The sequence below is a fragment of the Meriones unguiculatus genome, chromosome X (genome assembly GCF_030254825.1).
Source record: "Meriones unguiculatus strain TT.TT164.6M chromosome X, Bangor_MerUng_6.1, whole genome shotgun sequence".
NCBI classification, from domain to species: Eukaryota; Metazoa; Chordata; class Mammalia; order Rodentia; family Muridae; genus Meriones; species Meriones unguiculatus.
The window spans coordinates 75850288-75877153 of NC_083369.1; the positions used below are offsets into that span (position 1 = coordinate 75850288).

General features: G+C 40.5%; 1 protein-coding gene and 1 non-coding gene across 3 annotated transcripts in view; both read left to right on the forward strand.

Moving 5' to 3' along the window:
- The window catches only part of Lonrf3 (LON peptidase N-terminal domain and ring finger 3), a 38487-nt gene extending 11901 nt beyond the window's left edge, over window positions 1-26586 (forward strand). For both annotated transcript variants that reach the window (XM_060375501.1, XM_060375500.1), the window contains 8 exons: window positions 1494-1737; window positions 2460-2550; window positions 9654-9768; window positions 12824-12945; window positions 15215-15373; window positions 16977-17139; window positions 18112-18261; window positions 21607-26586. In XM_060375501.1, coding sequence (XP_060231484.1) covers window positions 1494-1737; window positions 2460-2550; window positions 9654-9768; window positions 12824-12945; window positions 15215-15373; window positions 16977-17139; window positions 18112-18261; window positions 21607-21762 — 1200 coding nt within the window. In that variant the 3' untranslated portion in view covers window positions 21763-26586. The remainder of the gene's footprint in view (window positions 1-1493; window positions 1738-2459; window positions 2551-9653; window positions 9769-12823; window positions 12946-15214; window positions 15374-16976; window positions 17140-18111; window positions 18262-21606) is intronic.
- On the forward strand, window positions 23702-23807 carry LOC132650184 (U6 spliceosomal RNA). Its single transcript, XR_009588576.1, has one exon. It is a non-coding gene; the product is annotated as a U6 spliceosomal RNA (small nuclear RNA).
- Window positions 26587-26866: the final 280 nt, after the last annotated feature.

A 26866-nucleotide genomic window follows, 5' to 3' on the forward strand; every position in this document is an offset into this window, starting at 1 on the left:
CAATGGTAACTCCATTTAGGGACTAAATGGAGGGAACTTCTTGTTCTTGCACTGTACCTTACACATAAGTAGGCTTCTCATGGACATCTTTAGCGAAAGTAGAGGCATGGGAGTCGATTTAAGAAGAAAGACAAAAATTTGTGGTTTACTTTGAAAACAAGGGAACAAAACACAGAAGGTAGAGCTTCAGGTGCTGGCCGTTTTAGCACAGGGTACGTGGGCAGAGGTAAGGGCTCAGAAGACCAGACTTGAAGCAAGTTTTAACACTGAATACCTGGGCACCTTTGCTTCTCCATTTGTTCCTCTCTTGTATATAATCCCTGGAAGCTCACATCTTCCCACTTTCTGTCCCTCCTCTAGAGAAGGAATAAAATGCCTGATTTTTTTTTAAGGCAAAACTTGTAGTTATCTCCTGAAATCAGAGAGCCCCCCAGTGGTCATTAGTACATGACTAAGACAGCTAATAGGAGGCCCTTGCAACTCAGTCTGAAATGAAGGAAACAAAGCTTCTGCCTTTCCACTGTGAGCAGGCTGTGCAACAGCGAGTGCATTTCCACCCAAACTTTGCTTTGCAAAGCCTTGCATTCTTGTGTGGACAGTGCTCTGGGCTCCTGGAAAGTCAAGGCTGTAGTATTGTTTTCTTTAGTACTTAAAATCCCTGAACATTCAAGGATAGAGACTGAGAAAATCCACATCCTTTTCTCTGCTCTTCATTGTTTTCTCTCACCTCTGTCCATTAGAATTTTTGGCAGGGGAAACAATGAAGGGGAACCTTTTGCTAACAAATGTGGATTTAGGTTATGGAGAGGTTCTCCAGAGCAATATGTATGAACACATTTTCAGAATTATTTCTAGTTACATTTTCAAATGTCCTTCTCCTGGACAAAATTATATAAAACACTAGACACAGACTATTATGCCAAATTATTTTTGTCTCCTTTTCAGACTTTTCACCCAAAATTGAGTAAAAAGAATAGATTGTCCTCTGTTCCTTTATGAAAATAGCATATAGCTCTGGAGCATGGCTTGCTCTGGCAGGCCTGTACAAAGCTGGCCCAAAGCCTTACTTAAAGTCCTTGGACAAATGGCTGTTAATGTCAGTGAGGATGAAGAGCAGTATCCACTAACAGGACCCTTGAAAAATGCTTTGACTTCCTTACAGACCACTGGAACCTGATTTGGATAAGAGGGAAGAGCAGTGCTTCCCTTGCATTTCCCCCTTCACTTCTGCCCCAGGGAACTTTTCTTCCTATGTACCTCTTGTCTTTGCTTAGGGAAGTCGCCTAACTACTAAAGCTAGGCATGTCTTTGACATAAATTAGATGTGAGCAATAAGCCTCATGACTGTCCCTCAGTTGAGTTATGTAGCCACTCAGTGTTCAGGAGTGAGACTAAGTGTTATGTTGCATTCTCTTTGTCCCCTCAGGGTAAGACTATTGGAGGATAGGATTGATCCCAAGCAGTATCTGACCTCTTGCTTTTCCTTCATCTAGGAAAATCCGGAGCTTCCACATTGTTCTAGTCAGGAGGAAGCAGCAGCTAGGGAAGACAGCAGCAGCCCAGTGAACTCAATTCAAGTAAAGGTGGGTAGTCAAGAAGACGGTGAGAAAGAGCAGGAAGAAAAGGAGCAGGATGCTGCCCCCATCAGGACCGGCAAATGCCAGAAAAAGAAAAGAAACCATTGCCAAATTGAAATCCAAGAAGACATGGAATTGCCTAATAAAGTCTTCAAACAAGGTGCTAATTCTACTCAGGAAGAAAGTAGTGTAATGCATATGACTGGGCTCTCTGATGTATGTAGTTCCCCCCTGTCTCTTCTAGCTCTGAGTGTATGGCCTAATTCTGGTACAACTGTGAAATCCCAGGGGTTGCTGTGAGGTTTCTGTGACAGTACACATGGTACTTATCATACTGAAAGTGCTGTGTGATAAGTAACATCCATAGTCAAGACATGGATCTGACCAGGTCAAGTACCCTATCAAGTGATGACATCCCATGCTTTCCATGACCTCACTTTCTTCCAGGCTAATTACTTCCTGCCCTCATTCCTGATCTGGGAATGTAAGATGGGAGAGATGTGCTCAGGCCTCATTTAGTTGTGCCCTGAGAAACGGCAGCTACAACTTCCTATCTTTCCAAGAGAGGTTGGCAGTGCCAAGATTCAGTCTTGAAGACCTGGCTCAGTCCTTGTAGTTGGTACTGCTGCTGCTGCTGAGTGAGGTGCCTACTGAACTTGAACAAAGTCCCCAGGAGCTCCTAGACTTGGGCTTCTTTGTCTATAGGGGCTACTAAAATGCCACTGGGAGCACACTTCAGGGAATGTTGGGGCTCGGGCAGCCACTAAATTAAACTCAGGGGGAGTTTGAAATTGAAAAGCAGAAAATTTTTTTTTTTCCTCAGAAGTACTGTCTGCAAAACCGAGTTGATCCAGCTCTGACTTATTGTTTTCTAAATCACAGATCTTCCTGCTGATCAGGTGGCCAAACCAGATCTCAGTATTCCACTTGCATCTTTTGATGCATCTGACCTTGAATGCTCACTGTGTATGAGGTATGTGATGTGGGCCATCACTTACAGCCTGGTGTTTCCCCCTCTTTCATACCTGGACCTTTCTGCTACTGACTTTACTACTGAGTTAGTTAGGATCATGGCACAGATGAAATGAAAATCATATTGTCACATGAGACAGCTGGTGGCTCACCTTACAACAACTGTGTTCTTTTTTGTTTGTTTTGTTTTGTTTTTTTCAGACAGGGTTTCTCTCCGTAGCTTTGTGGACCAGACTGGCCTCAAACTCACAAAGATCCTTCTACCTTTGCCTTTCTGAGTGCTGAAATTACAGGGTCTGCATACAAACTGTGTTCTTTACATCTTTAAATCTCAACGTAGAAGCCCGTGGAGAGTGGCAAGGCAATAAACTACTCAAAGTTCAAAAACTGCTGGGCCATGAGTTGAACATGCCTACCATTTGGTCCTCATTAGATTTGATTTTCTGGTATATGACTCTACTATAGCAAGACATACACTTTGTAGCTGGTCAGGATCCCATTGACTTATAATGGCCTGTCCTACATTATTCTTTGAGCCTTAATATTATTTGAATCTAATTTGTGACCCTGAATCTAAGCTACTAAGTTAACTCAAGACTCCAGGGTTAATATCAATGCAAAAAGCATTTTCTTTGGAAGCCAAATAGAAGCTTAAAATGGTTTGTGTTTATGCAATCTAGTGAACAGTACATGTAACAGATGCTTGGTCAAGTACCATCCTTCCAGCTAGAATGTTATCTCTACTTTCTCAGGCCTCTGAAGAGCGGTTTATCCATATACCCCACTTGAAAAAACAAACAAACAGAAAGATTCTGTGATTGTGGTCTAAATGACCACCTTGAAATGTAAAAGGTTATTTCATTTCATAGCTGTGATTTAGTAACTAAGAGAAGGGACTCTGTAGCCAGGGCTTGAACCCTATCTCGTTCAACCTACAGACTCTGTCCTAGAGCATGTGACATTTGCTACCATTATTTTTTCTTTAGTAAGGTAGAGGACAGTGGGATCTACTCGAACTGTTGTGATGATTAACTAAGAAAAACTATTTAATGCTTAGAGGAGTGCCCAGAAAACAGTAAGTACTCAAAAAATTTAAATATTTGTTTTTCCTACTCAGAGGTCTTTAGTGTTAGAGCCAGGGACCTCAAAGGAAGCTCTATACATGCATCCAAATGGATTCATGAATTCACATAAATAACATGTAAAAGTGTGTGTGTGTGTAGGTGGGTGTGTTTCTAAGATAAAAGCATAAAGCTTTCATTAGATTCTTAAATGTGATTTTCTCTAAAGAAATTAAGAAGGAACTGAGATATTTGAACAAATGTTTACCTGCCCTTTGAGGGCATTTATTCCTCTCCTATCATGTATGTTTGTATTCTGAATGACTTTTTTGTCATGTAAATAATAATAAGTCAACTATTATTATTCTGGCTTATCACTGGCTGGGATCATTGTCTCCTGGTGAGCAAGGCATAGCAGCAGGTTGGGGGGAAATGTGGCTCTATGATCAGGGTTCCTTAGGCTTGAATTGGTTCCACAATATGCAGGAAGCACCTGAAATGTGGACTTTTCTTAGAAAAAAATATACTTCAGTCTGCAGGAGTAGTTTAGTGGCAGAGCACTTAGCTACCATTCATGAGGTTCTGAATTCACTAAACAGCATCACAATAATAATAATAACAGGAATAATAGTAAAATAATAATACACAAAATATCTGTAGTAGCAAGATTTGTTCATAAGAATAAATGGGCCTCAGACAGCTCAGCAGATGCAGCATAGAAACAGGCAAATTAACCTTTGCACATACTGTCGGGGGTCCATTTAGGTGGTGTAGACAAGAATGAGATGAACGGCAGAAGCAGATCCTTTTATCATTTCATCCACCCCCTCACTACAGAGTGGCAAGTGCATCATGCCAGAGCCAAGGTATAAGATAGCATAAAATGGGCCCTGCAGCCCCCACACCAGTGTTGTGGTTCTAAAGCCCATGACAGGTGTTGTGAAGTAGATTTAATTTAGCTTACTCAGAAAGAGCAGGTCTTTGTTCTGCTTAACCCTCCTTAACCCTCCTGCCAAAATCCAGGCAACACAAAATCAAACATACAGACTCATCCTGTTTGTATTTTCTCTGTGGAATCCTAAGGTGAAATTTCTTTGTTCCTCTTCCTTTTCTTTTCTGCTTTCATCTTTTTTTGTCCCTAATCACAAGGGACATTGTAGAAGAGTTAGGAATTTGGTCCAAGAAATAAACACATAGAGGATAAGCACCCCTCTGGTTTGTACCCTCTGAGCTTAAAAGCCATTGTGTCCCTCTTCCTGAACCCTTGTTCTATCTTTGCTCTGAGTAGCTATTACAGCGGCTTCTAAATTATAGGTAGACTTTCACTGCCTTGTGGTATAAGAAACCTGCCCAGCTGAGAGGGCTTTTTGGTCTTAACCTCTTAACACTTCAATCCTTGGTAAGAAACATGTAGCTTCCCTTCCAACAGAGTTTGTCCGTAAGTGCCACATTAGTTACTGACTGACTGAATTCATTTGACTCTATTTTTCTGGTCTTGAAAGTTTCTTTTCCCACTCCTAGCCATTGGTGTTTTAGCTGTGGTTGTGCTTAGGTTTTGTTTTGGCCCTCATGTGTCTTTGGAAGAGAGGTTTTGTATTTGGTTACTCTTTTTGTTGTTGTGACTAAATATTTGACCTGAAGCAATTTAAGGGAGGAAGTGTTTGTTCTGGCTTATCACTGGCTGGGATCATTGTCTCCTGGTGAGCAAGGCATAGCAGCAGGTTGGGGGGAAATGTGGCTCTATGATCAGGGTTCCTTAGGCTTGAATTGGTTCCACAATATGCAGGAAGCAAAGTGCTTACTGCTGGTGCTCAGCTCACCTTCTGAGGCCCCATTCCAGCCTGTAGCATTGTGCAGCCCACAGTTAAGGTGTGTCTTTTCCACCTCAAACTCAAAGGTTTACTTAATCCAGATCATCTCTCCCAAGTGTCTTGGAGCATTGTTTCTTAAGTGTCAAGGTGACGATTGATATTGATCACCATAGAGTCTGAGACTACAGATAATGTCAAGATGCTTGGCCATGAAATTGTAGCACCTGTACAAGGTCTAGACTGAAATCTAAGCCCTGGCAGAAAGAAGTTAGACAGAACATGAATTTTTTATATAGTTTGGTTCTAGACAGAAAATTGATTGGGGTTGTAAGTATCACAAGGAAAGGGTAGGGAGTGTGAATGGAAGCAAGGTGTAGTGGCTCTCACACTGCAATCCCAGAACTTGGGATGTAGATGTAGGAATATCAGGAGTCAAGTCATTCTTGACTACACAGTGAGTTCAAGGCCATTCTGGGATACACGAGGCCCTATTTATTTTAATGGAATAGTAATTGGAGAGTATATCAATAAAATCTTTTTCTTTCAGTCTCCAAGTCCATGTTCCTGAATTGGAAGAATTTCATTGAAGGCAATCTTCCTCTAACCCCAACACCCCAGAAACCTGCCCTGCAATGCTTAGAGGCCAAAGGAAAAAAAAAATCCTGGTTTCAGTTTACCTTGTATACATCACCCTAGCCAGTGAGGCTCATCTCTGGGCTTCTATAAAGCAATACCTTTGGGATAGTGATGAACTTTTGAGATATGAAGTGAGAATATTTGCAATCTGAACTAGTTATCAATGGCCCAGTGACATTGGTGACAAGTGAAAGAAAGGATCAGCTTTATATATATTCTAGTTATAGTTTCCTGAGTCCCTGGATATAAAGGCAGTTTGATTTTCTTTCTGTCTGTCTTTTCCTCCCCCTTTTTTCTGTCTTTGCTATAATCTGATAGCAAAAGAACACAATGCAAGGGTGTCACTTGTTGGAAAAGATAGCTCTTTCCAGAGAAGCCAGACATTTTATCTAAACTGACATCTAACAGAAGGCATTTATTCTTACTCTTGTTTACCCCATCACTCTGTTAATGTGAAATGCTTTCTTGAGAGACAAGCTGGCCCTGTTCTGAATTAAAAAGGTCTCCCTGAAATGTTTTCAAAATCTTTAAATGGAAAAAGGACAGACATTCCAGTATATACCTCTATGGTCATAGGTAAGATTCTTCATGTCTATCTTTCTGGAGAGAAGAGGAAGAAGGGAAAGTGACGGAAAGGAAAGGAGAAAAGCATATGTGGAAATATGTACATCTACAGATGAATCGCTGGCTGACTGGCTGACTGACTGGAATGTATTTTAATATATGGGTACATATGGTCCTGGCTGTATTGTAGACTGAAGGAGAAAGATTAGCTGGGAAGTCAGATTTGATGATACATTTCAATCTTTCTGCCTACCAACTAGTGGTATAATCTTGGGCATGTTATTTCATCTTTTTGACTTTTTATTTCAGCAGCAGTAAAATAGAGTTCATCACAATTACCACTTATTAGTATATAAAATTACTTTTAATGAAAAAAATAGTATTGCACACAGCCAGAAATATAGCAAGATAAATATATTTACATTCGTAAAAGAACAGTAGGCTCAATTATGAAGTTCTCAGGAAAAATAGTTTTGTTGTTAGTAATAGGTACAGGCTCATCAATTATACTCATGTATAATCAAATAGTATGTAAAAGTAATTAGATATGATGAGTATGATAGAATATGTCTGCAATACTAATACTCCAAAGTTTGAAGCAGATGAATTTGGAGTTCCTGAGCTACAAAGTAAGAACCTGCCCCAGAAAATCACAAAGGGCAAAGAATCTAGGGGAAGTGGCACATACTTCTAATTCCAGGATTTCAGAAACTGAGGCAAGACAATTGTCAGGGGTGTGAGGCTAACCTGGGCTACTTAACAAGACCTTGTCTTTAAAAACAAAGATTTGAGGATGTGGTTCAGTGATGGAATAGTTTCTTCACACCCTTTGGAACCATAAACCTCAAATAAACTCTCTCTTCTATATATAATTAACTAATACAATCCCTAAACTACTATCTTGAGTTCTATTTTGTTCCTCATAATTTTACCATGTATATAGCAGCTATAAATGGTATCATCTAGTTTGACCTAAATCCTAAAACTTAAGCAGATTAAATTTTAGTATATTTCATCAATCTTGTTCTTTTTTAAACTCAGTATTAACATATAACTGAAGTTTGTTCATTTTCTTTAGCCCATAGCATCCCATTATATAAATGTGCCAGTCTCTTTATTCTAGATGGTTGCTTGGGTTGGCTCTACTTTGAAAGTACTATGGATGGGCACTGTTTTTCCATGTGCCAGTGCCAGTGTCTGCCTGTTTTTCTACTAGGTTTTTTGTTTCTCTTACTGCTTTAGCTATTTTTTCAAGCTCTAAGTATGTTTTAGATACAAGCCTTCTCTTACCTGCATATTGCAAATACTTGCTCCTACTGTGTAGCTTGCCCGCGTGCCCTTTCAGTGATGCTTTTAGATAAACTTAAAATTCTTAATCTTAGCACAATCGAAATTAGCGATCTTTTCATTTATAGTGTTTGGGTTTTCTTTATTTTTTTAATCTGTGTCATAAAGATGTTCTCCTATTTTATGTTCTGAAAGCTGTATTGTTTTTCCTTTTAAATTTATTTTTCAGAATACCTGGAATTGATTTTTAGTTGTAAATGGTCTGCTTTTATTTTCTCACACTATGAGATGCTATTTGTGCATTAAAAATAGCCCAATGGCCCTGTTTTAAAATGTTACATTTGTCATAAGTAAAGAATCCATGTCTGGGTCTATTCTTGAGCTTTCTGTTCTGTTCCATGGATTTATTCGACCTTGTGCTGGCACACCTTGTTTTAATCACAGTGGCTTTATAATAAGTGCTGATGCTTGGTGGAGCATGTTCTCCCACATCCTTGTTCTTCAGATGTGTCTTGGTATTCAGCTTTCTTGCATTTCTTTATTGCATTTAGAAATCAACTTGCCAAGTTTTCCCTCAAACAAATGAACAAATAAAATAATTCATTGGGATGTATTGAGATTCACCAGATGTTTATAGTCTTTTTAAAAATGTTATTTTGAGAATTTTATATGAGTACTGTGTTTACATAATTGTACCTCTCTTTTTCCTCTGCCACTCCTCTTGTGTCAGCCCTCTTCCTCAAGTCATTGACCTCTTCCATTGACATCCTTCTAAATTAAATACGTATGATATCACATAATATGAGGCTGACAGCCTTTTTCTCTCAATTGAACACTCTTGGGAAGACAAAATAAGCTGATAAAGATTTGTCTCCCTTCTTTCTGTGCTCATCATCTTGTTAAATGTGAGCCCTACCTCTTGATAGTCATTATCAGCTGACCCCTAACTCCTGGTTCTGCTCTAAGTGAGCCTCTCTTTACACAAAGTAAATCTATGCATTTCTGAATGGGCATAACATCTTTCATTAAAAAGTCCCCAGATTGCTTTAAAAACATTTTTCTTTCCCAAAGCAACTAAAATAAGATCTAATGGAATTATGATACTTGTGAATATATTCTTATGTGTAGATAGATGTGTGCACGTATTTTATGTACCTATTGATAGCAGTGAGTACAATAACAATATTACTTATTACTACTGGGGAAAATATCCATCCACACAAAAGGCAGGGACATGTTTGTTACAGTTGCAAGAGCCTTCAGGCACTAAGTGTCACTTAAGTGAAGAAAAGATTCAAGATGAGCAAATAAATTGCGTTTTTTCCCCATAGTAAGATGATGTAAAAAGTCTAAGTATGTGTATTCATGTGTGTATCTCCGCGTGTGTCTGTGTGATTAAAATATACTCAGGTAAACATATTGGTTGTATTTTTTAAATCATGGAATCTATTCAGACACTTGGAGCACTATTCTGAAATTTCTTGGACCAAAAGGGCAAAGGCTAGAACTAATGTTACAAAATGATTTGGTTATGCTCTAAAACCAATGCCTATTTCTATATATAGATCAAGAATGAAAAGAATTTTTTTTTTCTGAGGTGGAGTAGCAGTAGTAATGAAACCCAAAGAGAGTACCCCTCCCACAGGTTTTGACAAACAGTACTATGAAACTCTAACAGTGAATTCCCCTATCTTTTATTTTTGATCTTATAACAGTTTTCTCCTATTTCATTTCCTAAATTTCAGATTATTCTATGAGCCAGTCACGACACCTTGTGGGCACACTTTTTGCTTGAAATGTCTTGAGAGATGCCTAGATCACAATGCAAAGTGTCCACTGTGCAAAGACGTTCTTTTCCAGGTAAACCACTCTTTCTTCTTTTGTTGTATTAATGTATTTTATATTAACACAGTGCTCAACTGTGCTTGACCAAAATATGCTCCCCCACTGTCTGTTTATTTCTGCTGTCTTCTAGACATCCTTCCTCTCTCCACAAAGTCCTTCGGGAAAATAAGGCAGCATCTAGCTTTTTAATAACTGTCAGTAATGAAGTTCGTTTGTGCTAGAAGCAAAAACATGAAATAGATGATAAACACAAGTCTTGGTTCTGATCCCATTGTGGTACCTCATAAACAGTAGTCTTGAATGAATTTTTGTTTCCATTATCCTTGAACTAGATAGCTCTGACTTATGCATGCAATTATGTTTATTTTTGCCTCAGAGAGGTTCAGCTGCTAAAGTCCCTTGCCAACATCCCCTCAAAAAACCCTCTCAGATCTTCATGTCAGTCTTTATACAACTGCTCAGGAGCCACTCTTTTTAGTAGCAGATACTTGGCTGCTTGTAAAGCTCTGAGGACTTCAGATTCTTTAAAATTAACCACACAAGCTTACATCTTCAAGTGGGCCCTATGGAGTTGTGGAGAAAGGAAGGAATTTATTTTGGTTTCCTTTCATCAGAGACTTATAGATCTCATCTTACAACCAGTATTAATATTGCTTTGCCCTTGTAGTTCTTGAAGAGAGGTTTCAGGTGCCTGCTTAGTGCTAGAGAATGTCAATGCATGCTTGTAGTTCCAGGATTTTGGAAGGTAAGATAGGAGCATTGCAAGTTCAATGTCTACCTCAAACACATAATAAGACCTTGCCTCTGGAATAAAAGAGACTATCTAGAGGTTCCTATGAGTCCTGAGAAGACTTTCAGAACTCTTACACTGACAATGAAGAGACAGAGTGAACCCAGCACTCAGGGTAGCCTTGAGGATGTGTATTGGGATTGGGAAAGTGCTGAAGTCATTGCTTTCCTTAGACTAAAGAGGTGGGACTGCAACCTGGTTGTGAACAAGAATTCCATGGTTCTATTTAAATAAGACATCTATGTTCTGTTAACATGACAAAGTTCAGATCAATAGAAAGAAAAAAATGTCTATCATATGCTCAACCTCTAGACTCTAGAGAAAAGCAGTTGCCTTTTTAGGGTATCTGATTCCTGGAGTCTTGTTTTAACATCTTCAGAGGGATCATTTTCCACCATAAATAGGCTACCTCTTGAGTAACTGTTTTTCCCTAAAGCCTGGGACCAAGCAGTGTGTGTGTGTGTGTGTGTGTGTGTGTGTGTGTGTGTATGTGTGTGTGTGTGTTCCTGTTGCCAAGCAGTGACAATATCTGATAAAGCGTCTAGCAGGCAGATGCTGTGGAGTCTCACACTTAGAAACTAGAAGATATTCTCTTCTATCTCGGTATTCATACAGGGCCATACTTACACCATTTAACAAAGCGATAAATATTCCAATCATGTCCGTTGCAAAATAGAGACTCCTGGGGAAGAAAGAAAATTGTCTAAAACCATCAATTCAGAACTCAGGAGCTCCCTCTGCTGGGTCCAACAGCAATCAATTCTCTGTAGAAAATTCATTGTTAATTTATTATTATTATTTGAAAATTCCATATGAGTACTGTATTTACTTCCTTATCCCCTCCCACTCTTTATCCAAGTCTGACTGTGTTTCCCCCACTCCCTCCCAATTTTGGGACCTCATATTCTTTAACTAATGTGTTATATATGTGTGTATAGAAATATATAAATTCAACTTTCTGAGTTCATTTGGTGTTGCTCATATGCAAACGTTCTTTGGGCTGACCACTTGATATTTGGCAACCAATTAGGGGGCTTCTCCTCGAGGAAGACTGATTCTCTCTCAGCAGTCATTAGTTGCCTGTACCTCATCATCTAGGGGTAGGGCCTCGTGAGATTTTTCTCCATGCACATTGACACGTTTTCGAGTGTTGTTTATGTCTTGTTTAGGGAAGCGTATTGCTAAGATTTCATGGGTACAGCTTTCCTGTCACACAGAGAAGCAACCTATGTCAAAGCACACATCCTGGTCCACTGGCTCTAACAATCTTTTTGCCCCCTTTTCTGAAATGTCCTGAGCCTTACATTTAGGGGTTGTATAGTAGTTGTATCAATTGGGGATGAGTGCCACACAGTGAATTGTTCTCTGCATTTTGACCAGCTGTGGCTTTCTATACTGGTCTCTGTCTGATGCAAAGAGAAGCTTCTTTGGTAAGGGGAAGAACAACACTTATCTGTGGGTAAGGATAAGTATTTGAAATACAGTTAGACGTATATCATACTGCTTTAGGAAAGTGGCTTAGTAGGTTTCCTCTAGCTTTCATTGTTTCACCAGCTGATATTTTAACATTCATTGTTTGGTCCATATTATTAAGTACACACTACTTGTAGGTCTCTGGATATACATATGGTTAGGTTGTCTGGGAAGGACAAACTACTGACATTTTAGCCTGAGACTGATTTTGAGTTTCAGTGATACCTAGGTGGTATTCTAAACAGGTAACAGGACAATCACTTGTATTCCGCTGTTACCATATGTGTGGTCTTTATTTTAACTAAAGTTAAGCCATAGACTTGGTAATATTTAGGAACCAGGCACTCGATTAGGGTGGAGGTGGGTCAGGACAGAAAAGGATACATGAACATAGCCTTTTGGTTCCCTGACTTTTCGACCAGAGTCTTGTAGCACTTCTCAGATAGAGCTTGTAAACATAACAATAGAGAAAATGAAAAGGAAATGTGATCCAACCCTCTTTAGTTCAAACCTGAACATGATCTCAAATCTGAAGCTTCAGGTCATCTGTGAGATTTTCAAAAGGTTAATGGAATTATTTTCTTTGTTAAAATATTTTTTCTAATTTTAAATATTCAGTTGCACAGTTTTTAAGAAAATAAAAACTCCAATCCCCCGCCCCCAAACATATTGTGGCTGTATCAGCTTGCACATTGTGGGTCGAAATTCTAACACATGAGTGATTTGACTACTATCTGAGTTGCATCAGAAGTTCTATGCGTTTTTATGTGAGCCATATAATAGTTCATTACCTTGTTCCTCTTCTAGTGTTTGCCATCAAGAAAATATAGCAAAAATGTAATAATGGAAGAACTAATAGCTAAATTCCTGCCAGAAGAACTCAAGGAGCGAAGGAGGCTTTATGAAGAGGAAATGGAAGAACTTTCTAAGTATGTACATGTGTGTTTCTATTTACCATTTCATGCACACCAGCTCACAAAACTGACACATTTCTTACCAGCTCCTTATTCAGTGCTATCATGTTGATAGCTTGAAATAACCATGGTAAGAATATTTACACAGTGCAAGTAAATAAGTGCTACAAACTGCCCCTTCCCATCCCTCTCAGAAGCAGTTGTTAACCTTTACCAGTGTGCTTCGGAAGAAGCACATCAGCCAAACCACAGAGTCATCCTATGCATCCCAGCACTAGTAAGAACATGGGATGGGCAGGAGTGAATTAATGAGTACCTTAATTAGGAGACCTCATGGAACAACCAGAAGATGTCTTCAAGTCCTTAGGCAGGTTATTGGGTGCTTAAAGAGTGGTGTGAGCCACACCTGGGGTTAAGACTCAGCTCCATCACTGAGTATGCTTTGTGGTCCTAGAATGCTGCCATTTAACCTTTCTGGGACTCAGTTTCCTTGCCAGTAGCTTGAAGATGATCACACTTACATTATGGGCTTGTTAAAAAGACCCAAATGAGTTTGTGCAAGACAAGCACTGAAGAAGTGGCAATAGAGGCTATGTGTATTTCCTTTTCCACACACAGTGTGAGAGGCACACACATGCTGTGTGTATTTCCTTTTCCACACACAGTGTGAGAGGCAAAGGGTCAGGATGAAGACGTAATTGTTCTTCAGGATCTCTGCCTGTTGTGCACTTAGCAGGAAATAATAGCTAAATACTGCCTGTTGCCCTCCTCCTTGTCCACTGGAAGAGTTCTCAGCATTCCTGAAGGTGAACTGCTTCCTGAGGGGAAAATCTCTTCTTATATGCTCTCAAGGAAGAGACTGTTTTGGAGCTATGCATCCTGTTGGTATGGATATGCCTCTCATTTCAAATAATACTTTTCTCGGAGACTAGAAATCTTTGTTTCTCATTACTTTTATACTGAAACTACTTGGTGCATTCTGAGCTTCTCCTGATTGTCCACTTAACCTTTAAACGCTCTCAGTCCTTTTCTCAGATATCTGTTAAGGTTGTACTAATGAATACTAGCACACACTGCAGGGCTTTCTGTTTAAAGGGATCTCAGAGCTAGCTCCTTTTAGGATGTAAGCAGATGGCTTTACATTTCCTGGCTCATTTAGGTGCAGTGTCCCTGCATTTCAAAAGAAGCCATGGCAGCTCAGTCTCCAAGTGGGTGTCCTAGTAAGGGGTACAGGGGCTGTCTCTGACATGAACTCAGTGGCAGGCTCTTTGATCAACTCCTCCTGAGGGGGGAACAGTTTTACCAGGCCACAGAGGAAGACTATGAAAGATAGTCCTGATGAGACCTGATAGGCTAGGGTCAGATAGAAGGGAGTAGGTCCTCCCTTATCAGAGGACTAGGAAAAGGGCATAAGGAAAGAATAGGGAGGGAGGGTGGAACTGGGAGGAGATGAGGAAGGGAGCTTCAGTGGGGATACAAAGTGAATAAATTGTAATGAATAAATACATAAATAAAATTAAATTTAAAAAGAAAAAAAAGATTTAGTAGATGATGCAGAAGACCAGGATCTATGAAGAGCTGGCCCAGTTGGGGATTCCCCAGTGGGCCATGTGCCTAAATTTTCAAGGGTATTTATTGAAAAGCAGACTCCTGTGTCCCAATTTCAGAGTAAATACATCAGTATCTCTGGAGGTGTATTGGCCCAGTCATCTATTTTAAGGAGCCCCCATTATTCTGATGTCCAAGAGCATTTGAGCATAACTGGGATACATTACTGTTGGCACTCTGTTGCTGGCTACTCCTAGCTGGGTTTACTGTGAGTGGTCTTTGAGAGGCTTTACAAATTTGAGATGCATGTAAGGACTTTTTAGGAAGTTTTCTACTGTCCATCTGGAAAGCTGGGTGCATCTATACCATCAGTATCCTTCTTCATGCTTCAAGCAAAGTGACTGAATCAGTCCATTTGGGCAGGGAAAGGTAGGGAGGGGAGGAAAGAGGAAGAAAGGAAGAAGCAACATAGCTGTCACCCACAGTATTGTGTTAATTAGAGAATGAACAAACGTAGACTGTGTGGAATGCCAGTTTAGGCTTTCAGCCTTGAGCTAGTCTCTGCACTGAATCATGGAACCAGGCCTACAGCCCAGTGCTTTTCAGTGTTTTTCTATGAACGATTACACTTTGATGATTCCATGTCTTACTCCAAAGGAACAATTTGACATTTGATCAACCTTTCTGTGTTCTCTCTCCTTGGTTTGAGACCCATCTCGTCTTCTCTTCCTGACAGCTTAAACAAGAATGTGCCTATTTTTGTGTGTACCATGGCCTATCCCACCGTTCCTTGTCCCTTGCACATCTTTGAGCCTTGTTACCGCCTGATGATTCGGAGATGTATTGAGACAGGCACGAAACAGTTTGGAATGTGTCTTGGAGATCCTGTCAAAGGGTAAGTAAAGAGACTTAGGAAACAGGGATGGTGGGCAGAGACGGATTTTGGTTTTATTTTGGAAGGCTCCTGGAGGTGGGGTCAATAAGTCGATGCAGTTAGCCAGCTCAAGATACCAGAGCACCTGTGATTGTCACGGTCTCTCTAATGCCTACTGTATAGTACAAGAGGCTCCCTATTTAAAATAAGCCTACAGGTAGTCTTTCATTCAGCAGGCAGCATATATTATAAAACTTGTCTTGTAGGCAAGAGCTGTAGCTCAGCCTGCCTACCAGTCACAAAGTGTTGGGATAGATCCTCAGCACTACGTAAACCAGGACTGGTATTGCACACCTACAATCTCAACAGAGGGAAGGTGGAGGCAAGAGGCTATAGTGGGTAATGTCATCCTCGACTACATATGAAGTTCAAGGGCAGTCCGGAATACATGAGAGCCTTTCTCAAAAACAAACAAAACCCAGAAACAAACAAACAAAAGTCTTGTTAACAAGTGTTAACCTTAGAGTTAAACTACCCACTTTTACATTTGAGCACCGGCCTTGGAGCACCTTTGACATTGGGCAAATCATTTAGCCGTTCTATCTCCAGTTTCTTTGTCCACTAAGTGGGTATGCCTACCTAACTGGCCTTGCTTATTGGGAGAACTGATGAGTTACTGATACACACCAAGCACTATGTACAGTTCCTGTCTAAATGACTTTATTCGGGGTGTTGTAACATAAATCTGTATAGTAAGTAATTTATAAGCAGTAACTTCTTTTTGAGACAGGGTTTCATACTGTATCCCAAGTTGGCCAAGGACTCACTGTATAGCCAAGGCTGACTGCAAACTCATGGCAAAACTACTTCAGCCTCCCCATTGTTAGAATTACAGGTATGAGCTACCACATGCAGCTTTAATCAATAGAAATTTATGCCTACAGTTATTGAGACTGGGAAGTCTACAGCCAATGTGCCAGCATCTGATAATAGCCATTGTTTGTACTGAAGACTGAATCTAGAGCCTTGTACATACTAGGCAGGTGTTCTCCCACTGAACTATATTCCAAGCTGGTTTTATTTTATTTTGAGACCAGGTACCTCTAACTTGCTCAAGCAAGCCTCAAATTTGTGGTTCACCTGTTAACAGCCTCTTTTGTAGCTAAGACTGTAACTGTGTGCTATTATGTCCAGGATGTGATAAGGGCTTGTTATGTTCTAGCATGGTAGAAAGAGAAAGTGACTCCAACCTGCCTCTTAACAATTAAGGCACTCTTGCAGTAATTAATCCACTTTTGTGGGCAGAGCCCTCGTGGACTGATCACTTCTTAAAGGTCATGTCTTCTAAAAGTGTTGAAATGGCAATTAAATTTCAACACAGGCTTTGAGGATGACAAACATTTAACCATAGCACTGGTACATAGTAAGTGGTCAACAAACAGCAGTTATACCACTATGTTCAGATCTCTTTTGTTTCACAGATACTGCCTGCTGTATAGCTGCAGGTGTAAATGTGGACACAGATATCCTCTAGCAAATAGCACAAAGTGTTAGGAATGGCTGGGGTCCAGGCAAGCACAATAGAACTCATCAACAATCTACTCTCTTGATTCTCAATAAACAGATTTGCAGAATATGGCTGCATCTTAGAGATCAGAAATGTCCAGTTCTTTGCTGATGGAAGATCGGTAGTTGACAGCATAGGCAAGAGGCGCTTCAAGGTGCTCCATCAGGGCCAGCGGGATGGCTACAACACAGCTGACATTGAATACATCGAAGATCAAAAGGTAAGCGTGGCCAGTGCCAAAGAACCTAAAAGCCACTGTGGCTTGGTATACAAAAATGATTGCAATGTGTTTTCTCAGAATTGTCTTGGGGACTTGGGATTTCTCAATTGTTACTGGATGAATGCTGCTGGACTGCTGCCTGATTGCACCCCTAGTCTGCCCTTTTCCTCTCCTTCTCCTTGCTTAGCTGGTGGATTGTAGTTGTGTTTAATGCTTGTACAGACTAATCCTGGACCCATTCAGCCTGAGTAAGGTCTCTCCTAGGGACACCGAGGGCTAGATTTAGAATAGGGTTATTTTAACTATGTATTGATTTATATTTTCCAACTCGTTTCTTTTGAGATTATTATAGATTCAAATACAAATTTGCATTTTTAAAATGTGCAACCTACCCAATAGCACTATTCCTAAATTAGTTATTCACCATTCCTGAAAGCAAAAATGGTCACATGTCCAACTAATGTTTTATTTTCTGAGCTAATAGGTAGATGAAGAGGTCAATAATCCTATGTTCAATTATATTGGTAATGTAATAGATGTAATACATGATTAATGGATAAATTCACTTGACCTTGAAGACATACTGCAGCACAGATGTATTTACATCTGCCTTCCCAGTGAGTAAGGAAGAAATGGATGTAAAAATGAAAGGGGCAGTGCAGAGGCATGACATAAATCAGTACAATGTACTTTACTCATATGTCCTCATCTGGGCCAGCTCAAGCTTCTTGCTATCTCTACTTATTGTTTTATGCATTTTTCTCAGTTAGACCTTTTGTCTTTCTACTCTCTCTGCTATATTGGTACACCACCCAGCATCTGGATGCTGGGTGTTCCATATCTTACACAGGAGAAAGCCAGATGGGTGAATGAAAGGCAGGTCAGATTCTCAAGAGATAGTCAAGTGTCGAAACAACTCTGATATGGATGGAAAAGGAAGAGGTTGATTCACTTTCATTTTAATATTTTCAGGTTCAGGGAGAAGATTGTGCTGAACTTATGGGATTACATAACTGTGTGTATGAACAAGCATCATCATGGTTTCATTCGCTCAAAACATCTCTGAAGAATAGGATATTAAGTCATTTTGGTCCAATGCCAGAGAAGGATGAAGATCCCCAGGTATATAAGAATATCTATTTAAAAAAAAAAAGAATAACTATTTATAACAGGTTGCTGAGCCAGGTGGGAGTGTCCAGGGGTTGTGATTAGATAAACATGTAGTTGTCATCCAGTAAGTCAAGTGTATAAAAGAGGACAGATTCAATACAGTATGGTATTGGTAGGTCGTGAGCATCACAGGTAAGACTAAAAGGATCCCAAGTTGGAATTGGCTTAACAAAGTAAATAGTAAGAACACAGAACTAAGACAAATATAGAGACATAAGTGAGAGGAGAGGAGAGGAGAGGAGAGGAGAGGAGAGGAGAGGAGAGGAGAGGAGAGGAGAGGAGAGGGGGAGGGGGAGGGGGAGGGGGAGGGGGAGGGGGAGGGGGAGGGGGAGGGGGAGGGGGAGGGGGAGGGGAGGAGAGGGGAGGGGAGAGGAGAAGGGAGAGGAGAAGGGAGAGGAGAGGAAAAGGGAGAGGAGAAGGGAGAGGAGGGGAGAAGGGAGAGGAGAAGGGAGAGGAGAGGAGAAGGGAGGGGAGAAGGGAGGGGAGGGGAGAAGGGAGGGGAGGGGAGAGGAGAAGGGAGGGGAGAAGGGAAGGGAGAAGGGAGGGGAGAAGGGAGAGGAGAAGGGAGGGGAGAAGGGAGGGGAGAGGAGAAGGGAGAGGAGAAGGGAGGGGAGAAGGGAGGGGAGAAGGGAGAGGAGAAGGGAGGGGAGAAGGGAGGGGAGGGGAGAAGGGAGGGGAGAAGGGAGGGGAGAAGGGAGGGGAGAAGGGAGGGGAGAAGGGAGGGGAGAGGAGAAGGGAGGGGAGAAGGGAGGGGAGAAGGGAGGGGAGGGGAGAAGGGAGGGGAGAAGGGAGGGGAGAAGGGAGAGGAGAAGGGAGGGGAGAAGGGAGGGGAGAAGGGAGAGGAGAAGGGAGGGGAGGGGAGGGGAGGGGAGGAGAGGAACACAGGTACCACCAACAGAACCTTCAATGGAAGTCTAGAGCTAAACCATGGTAATGTTGGGGTGACAGGATCCATGTGAAGACCAGAGAGTAAAAGTAAAAGTAGCAAAAGGCTGCTACTTCCAGCCCACTTCATGTCTGCTGTGGGAGCTAGAAGGTAGGGCCACCTATACTATAAGAAAACAGCTGCAGAAACCTTCATACCCAGCCTATCTATGCCCTGCAAGTCTGGGCCCTCACCATTGATCCTTGCTTGAGGAGGTCCTAAGAAAACTGGCCCCCAGGACATAGTTTACTAGTTTCTACTGGAATGCTTTTCTTATTTGTGAATCAGATCTCTGAAAACTCAAGCTGTAAATCAAGAGTCTACTAGGAAAACAGGGAGAGTTTGATTTCACCAAGCCTTGCCTGCCTGGGTTCAATCAGGCAATGTTTGTGGGGAATTCTGGTTTGGAGATTAAATGGCCTAAGCAGATATATTCTCTTAATGCTACCTTTCTCATATTATAATCTGGCTCTCCCACAGAAACACTCCTGTAACTTCTTTAATTTCTTTTTTAATGTATGTTTCCTGATTTTATCTCAATAGAAAACTCTGAATGCTAACCACATCTTCCATGGGAGAAAACACAGATGAGATGCCTCATTGTGATTCATAATGCCTTAATGACATAGCAAGCCCAAATCAGTTCCTTTCTTATTAGTTTTGTTATCATGTTGCCTTGGTGGTGGTGACAGCAGCAGCAAAATCACATCCAAGCAGTTCCACGAATAAGAGTGTTGTACCTTAGTAGGAAGTTCCTTAGAAATAGCTATATTATTAACATCAGCTTAAGTGTTTATTGATGATCCTGGGAAAGTTGACACTAGCATCAGCCTAGTGTCCAGATAAAGCAAGCTAGTGGCATAGAGAAGCCAAGAGTTCAGGGACATTCAGGGAGAAACATATAAAAAACCATTTAGAGTCGAATAACCTTGTGTGGAGGGAGTTAAATCAGCATGAGCATCGCTACAAGCTGAAAACTGACTTGTTTTGAATGTTGTGGAAAGAAAACTCATTTGAGGTTTAGTAATAAATGTCTAAAATGTGTGCTCAAGAAGCTGATAACAAAGAGAATTTTAGTCAAGGATTGGTAAGGATTGGGATATGTCTTTATTAAAGGAAAACCCCAGGATTAGCATGAATGTGTTTTCTTTTTTCTTTTTAAAGATTTATTTATTATCTATACAACATTCTGCCTGCACACCAGATCTTACTATAGATGGTTCTGAGCCACCATGTGCTTTCTGGGAATTGAACTCAGGACCTTTGGAAGAACAGAGAATGTTCTTAACCTCTGAGCCATCTCTCCAGCCCCCATAAATGTGTTTTCTAATTGGAATGTTTGGTGGTTGTACTTTGAGACTGGAAAGCATAGCTCTTGGTTTCAGGAGATAAGACCACTATGGCTCAGTTAGTGACATGGCATATTTAGACAGCCTTCCACCTAAGTAAGAAAATGATGGAAGTTAAAAGACATGCCACAGCCCGAGAATCAGAGCATTAAAGACCTGAATTTTAAATGGCTGAAGGACCTACCCAAAGCCTTAGAAATGGAAGAGACAAAATGGGTGTACTCCAGCTTGTAAAATCACCCTGCCTAGGGAGCACAGGGCATGTGTGAAAATCTTGATTTGCTTGGTTTAACAGGTACTAAAAATGGTTGTGGCTCAAGTGAGAGAGAAGACCTCTGTCCTGGAGGACTAAGACAGTTAGTTCTATTCCAATAAAGCATTCAGTCTCTTCCATCACAAAGCTCTTCCATCCTTAGGTTACTTTTTCTTGGTAGAAGAAGACTGATCATCACCATGACTTCAATTGTGCTAGAAAAAGGGGGAGGAGCTGAAAAGATGGCTCAGATGTTAAGAGCATTGGCTGTTCTTACAGGGGACCCAAATACAATTCTGAACACTCACATGGCGGCACACAACCACCAGTTCAAGGGAATCTGACACCGTCTTCTGACCTCTGTGGCACACAGATATACATGCAGGAAAAAAAACACTGTACACATAAAGTAATAAAAAAAAATAAAAGAAATAAAAGAAATGGAGTGAAAAAGGAAGCCAGAGGGTTTGTGCTCTTTGCCCATACTGTGACACAAAACTTCTGCATACTCTTTTTCTTTATATCTCTCTAGCCAAAATTTTAATCTTATGGCTTTACTCAATTACAAGGGAGCCTGAGAAATAACAGTGTCCTCCACCCCTGCCACCAATGTGGCTGTATGCTCAACTGAAATAAAGGAGGGGAAAAGTTATGGAGGCTCGCTTGCAGCAGTCTCTGCCATATACAGAAACAGTTCTATGTGGGACAGTTACTTTATACACATGGACTGCAAGAGAATAGGATCAACGAACTCTGTTTCTCTGTTGCAGGTTAATCCAAATGGCCCAGCCTGGTGCTGGTGGACATTAGCGGTTCTTCCCCTGGAAAGCAGGGCTCAGCTTCCCTTCCTAGCAATGAGGTCCTTAAAGGACAGATTGAATGGTATTCGACGAATCCTGGCCTTTATATCCAGAAACCAAAATTAATGGGACCGGATTGCGGAAGAGGAATTTCTACCCTCCCTACTGCCCCAGAACAATGTTCTTGCAAATACATCTAATTGCAATAACACCTTATCAGAAGATGGTACCCTAGAGAGATGTTACTCTACTTTTTGACCACACAGAAATGGAATAGAAAGGATTTGACCTGTTTGACTTTCTGTCTTCAGATGCTTCTTGACACACTGCACTACCACACAAACCACAGAGGTGTGGAAGAGCCCCCAAAAAGCTGATGTTTAGCATCAATTTTTCTGAGTGTTGAAAGTGATTTGTCTTTCAAAGCTGAGTGACTGTATGGTTGAAATGTGAAGGAGAGATACTAATATCACTGCATTCTTTCACTGACTTGAGGTCTTATTTCAAATGGTTCAGGTTTTATAGAGCATTGTGTAAAATAATGTTCATACTTCTTTCTGTTTTAATAATTTATTTTTTGCACTACTGTATCCTTTTTCTACATGTACGTTTGTAACTATTTAAGTGTACATTACTGAAAAATTCATTGCTTTATTTATTGATGTGGTTGACTATGTATGTAGGAGGAATAATAGTACTAAATATGTGCAGTGTTTTTTCTTTACTCAGTTTTTGCTGAATTAATACCAGTTCTTGAGCTACTTTTATATAGCTGATATCTATCCTAATGGACTAAGTTTAAAAGAACTTCAGAAGGATTCTAAGGTATTTATCTTCACAGATTCCACTTTTTCTGACTGAATTAAGCAATAGAAAATATTTAATTGATTTGGCATAGATTGGGACATGTGCCAGAGTAAAGTAAAAGAATCCATTTTTTTGTGTGTGTTAAATACAGGATAAGGCTGAAAGAAGTATTCAAGAACAGAGAGATGAAGTAGAAGTGTCTTTTATTACAATCTATTATAGGTATTTGTTTCAGGAAATCTGATTAGAAATGTGTTAATTTCTCCCCAGTGCAGTTAGGGATAAAATTAATACTTACCAGTTTTTTCAGAGATATGGCTTTCGGTTTGACCCGCCTATCCCACATCTTCTCATCGTTCTGAGGATCAAAACATGTACCAACATGCGCTGAAATACTCAAGAGACTGTTTCTTTTCTAAAGTGTAAAGAAATCAGGTAGGTTAGAACCTCTAAAGATACAGAGGGTGAATCCATGATTTTATGTAAACACTGCCTTCCCTCCTGGTAACCATGGGCCAAAGATTTCGATGCAGGGAGAGAAAAGACAGGAAAGATGTAGGAGTAGCATTCATCAGGTTGCTTAGTGCTAGCAGGAGTCTTTCCATGTCAGAGAAACCTGAAAAATCGAATGTTAAAATGACAAAGGAGAAAATGAGAATCAGGAAAAGTGAATTGTCACATTTTGTTTCTTATGCAAACCACTCCCAGGTGGTCTGTTATTCACATATAGTCCCTCCACTCTGTTAACAGGTGAGGGAGAGAGAGAGAGAGAGAGAGAGAGAGAGAGAGAGAGAGAGAGAGAGAGAGAGAGAGAGAGAAGAGTCTGGGTTCTTCTATAACCACCAGAAACATGAAAGAGGTGGGGTTTGTGTGTGTGTGTGTGAGAGAGAGAGAGAGACAGAGAGAGACAGAGAGAGACAGAGAGATATGCTTGCTAAATGCTATAAAGAGACTCCTGTAAGTAAAATGCAAATGCTCATCTGCACTTGCTTAATGGAATAATGTGGGTTGGTGAAGAATGCAAGTGATTGGAATGTAAATACAGGAGGGGATACCACCCAAGTTAAGTCTAGAGGGCTCAGCGAGTGGAAAACTGCCACCTGCCACCCAACCATATGATTATGGCAAAGTCTTAGTGGTATGGTTGCTTCCTATTCTATAGTGCAAACACAACAAAGACGGTCAAAAGCTTCTTCACTTACTACAATATGTTACTTAGGCAAGTAATTTAACTTCAATTGAGCCTCAGTTTTCTTATACATGAAATTACTCTTGTGCTTGCTAAAACTGGAATGATACAGAGAAGACAAGCATGGCTCCTTCACAAGGATGGTATGCAAATTTGGATACTGTTCTACACATTTTATTAAAAGATAAAATGGTGGCGATATTAATAGCATATAGGCTTGTTAGGAACATTAAATGGGACATGTCAGCAATTACTTAACACAGTGCCTTGATGATGGGAGATATTTGTTAAGCTATAACTATTATCAGCCATGTTGCAGAATATCATCAGTGGTCTGCAGTTGCATGAAGCACTGCCTTTACTTGCAATACTCATTAGCAGCAGCTATAAGCTTGATTGGGAATATCCAAACCACTGATTCTTGGACCACAATTTGATAGTTTGCAAGTAACTCCTATTGGGGTTAAGACTGGGAAAGTAGGGCTGGTTGCTAAGTTGCTAGTGTTTGCCTTACATGCATGGGGCACTGTGTTCTCCATCCAGTAGTGTAAAAAAAAAACTATGTAAGGGAAATAAAGACTGGAGAGCAATTGAGGGTTAGAGGTAAGGACTAATTTCTATGCCATGAAGATAGTTTCCATTTTAATAAGGGCTAAGAAAAATAGTGTTATATTGGTGGCATCTAGAATTTCTGATAGAATGAAAGCTGTAACTTCAGACTCCATAAAAATAACCTTCCCTGTTCTTCAAAATGTGTTGAGAATCTCAACTATATCAGAATAATTAGATTTCACCAGCTATGGTTTTTGTACATAGTCTATGGTATTTCTTTATGCTGCCTCAAATAACAGGCTCTACAAATGATGTGTTGAGAACCTATCATGTACCAGGTACTAAACTGAGTGGTCTCACTCACCTCAGCACATGAATAACCTTTTAGACAGCACTGTTAACCCCATATATGGATACAAACAGAGGGGCTCAGCAAGTTTAAAGAATATGCCTATGTAACATGTTCATTAAGTGGCAAAGCTTGATGCTGTACCCATCACATAGCAGATCGAGGAATTTGGTTTCCTGATAAAATTCCATGGATAAAAGGGTACCCAATTTGAGCGCTTGTAAAACTTGGCTGGATTAAATAGCACTTTCCTCTGAGCAGCCTAGATCCATGTTGAGCTGGAGAGCCAGCTCATGTTGCAGTAATAGCAGGAAGTAGAATAGTAGGTTTTTACTTTCTTTGGAATGTATATGGGTAGGATAATTGTTGATCGTGACCATTTTTAACATTTGCAGATGGGTTCTGTTTCTAAGCGCAGTCATGAGAAGTATAGAGATAAAAGCTAAACCTCAAGTGGAAGGACAAGATTCCTCCCTGTAGACAGTGCCACTTTCTTGAGTTAGTCTTCCTTTCTATGTGACTTCATGATTGACCCAGCTCTTTCCTTGTAGATTAATTTCTGTGTGTGTATGTATTTATGTGTGTGTATGTATGTATCTATGTATGTATATGTATGTATGTATGTATGTATGTGTGTGTATGCATACACACACAATACACTAGGTAGCAAGCAGACCTTATGCCTTTCTGTTTTGTACCATACTATTGCTGCTAGCTAAAAACCAGCAAAATGTAGAAAGTGAAGTAGGAAGAAACTACTTTTCAGTGGATAATTTGAAGAAAAGGATGCTTGCACCTCACTTGGGGGGGGGTGCAAAGAATTATTCCAATAGCTTGCCTTTTCTGAAGGCCAACTGCTTCAGTTCAGTGCTGCCTCAGTAGCAGGGTCGAGTCACGATGGCACATGTGGTGCTGCCATCTCTACCTGTGGAGCCGGCCTGGGTTCAGGTAAACTCCTGTGACGAACCACAGAAGCCTCAGAGCTCCCATGCCTGGGTCACTGCACCCAGAGGTCTCTTACTGTCGACAGGTTGTGTCCTGTTAATGGACTGTAACCCCCCAGGGCCTGCATTCCCTGTGCCAACTCCATTTCCAGCATGTGAATTTTAGCCATTGATTCATTCCTTGAGTTCCCAGCTTGTGAACTGTGTGTCCATTTCTACTCATCAAGGTAGAAATGGGCATGTTGTAAGCTTGTTTTTGAATGTAAGGAATGAGGTTTTAATTCTGGATCGAAGACGGCTCTGAAAAGCAAACAGGGCATAGGCTTGGCTTTCTGGTGTTTATAATGTACAGAGGGCAGGGAGGAAAAGGAGCTATACACAACCTACACATTGAATTCATTTTAGAATAATAGATCCTGCTCACTCTAGTGCTTAGTCACTTAGTAATCTGGATTGTGTACATCCAGAGGTGAAATGAAGAATTTTTCACTTAGAAGTGGGTGTTTCCAAACATGTTAATTAACCTCCAGAAAGAAGTGCCTGGAACTGCTGTTCCTGGTGTTACTTTAAAGCTTTTGCTTCATGACTTTGTAGCATTTAAAACCTGTTTGCAGCCACAAATGTGATTAACAGAAGTTTACAAAGCAATATTGTACCTTATGCATTATCTTAAAAGTCTGTGGACATCCATCTATTGTTCAAGCAATGATGACAACCAGTAAGATAAAAAGACAGCGAATGGTTCAGTGTGGCCCCACTGGCTGATGTTAGATAAACTAGTTCATTCTTATGTGCAGTTCTTTGTAATGCCAGGATTAAAACATCAAGCAAACCACTTAAACAGTGGCAAGCAAGTGTGTGTGTCTGGTTTCCATTTGTTTGTTAAGCAGCCTTTTACTTTTACACAGTCATGAGTTGAAGGGAAATTAAGATAACACTCCCTCCCCACCAATGCTATTCAACTACCTCTATATGCCTGATTTCTTTTAAAGGGTTCCCTTCTTCTAAATCTTCAAAACATAGTTTCAGCTCATCTATGTTGTAATCGCAATGTGATATAGACAGTCTCTGTGAAAATTGTTTGTTCATTAAACAAAAACTTCCTGTTATCTCTGTATCTAACAAAGTGTATTCTATCTTTAAAAAAGTATTAATTGGCTGGGATAAGCCTGGTGGTATAGGACTACAGTTCCAGCTACATGGGAGACATGCGCATGCCCCCAACCCCCACACACATGAAAGTGGGGAGGGCAGAGATATAGTTCAGGCAAAACACTTGCCTAGCATACACAAGGCTCTGGCTTCCATTACCACTATCATAGAAAAAAAAAAAAAGAAAATTAACTAACAAACTGGTTTCAGTAGCGCTGAAAAGGAACCAATGTAGCC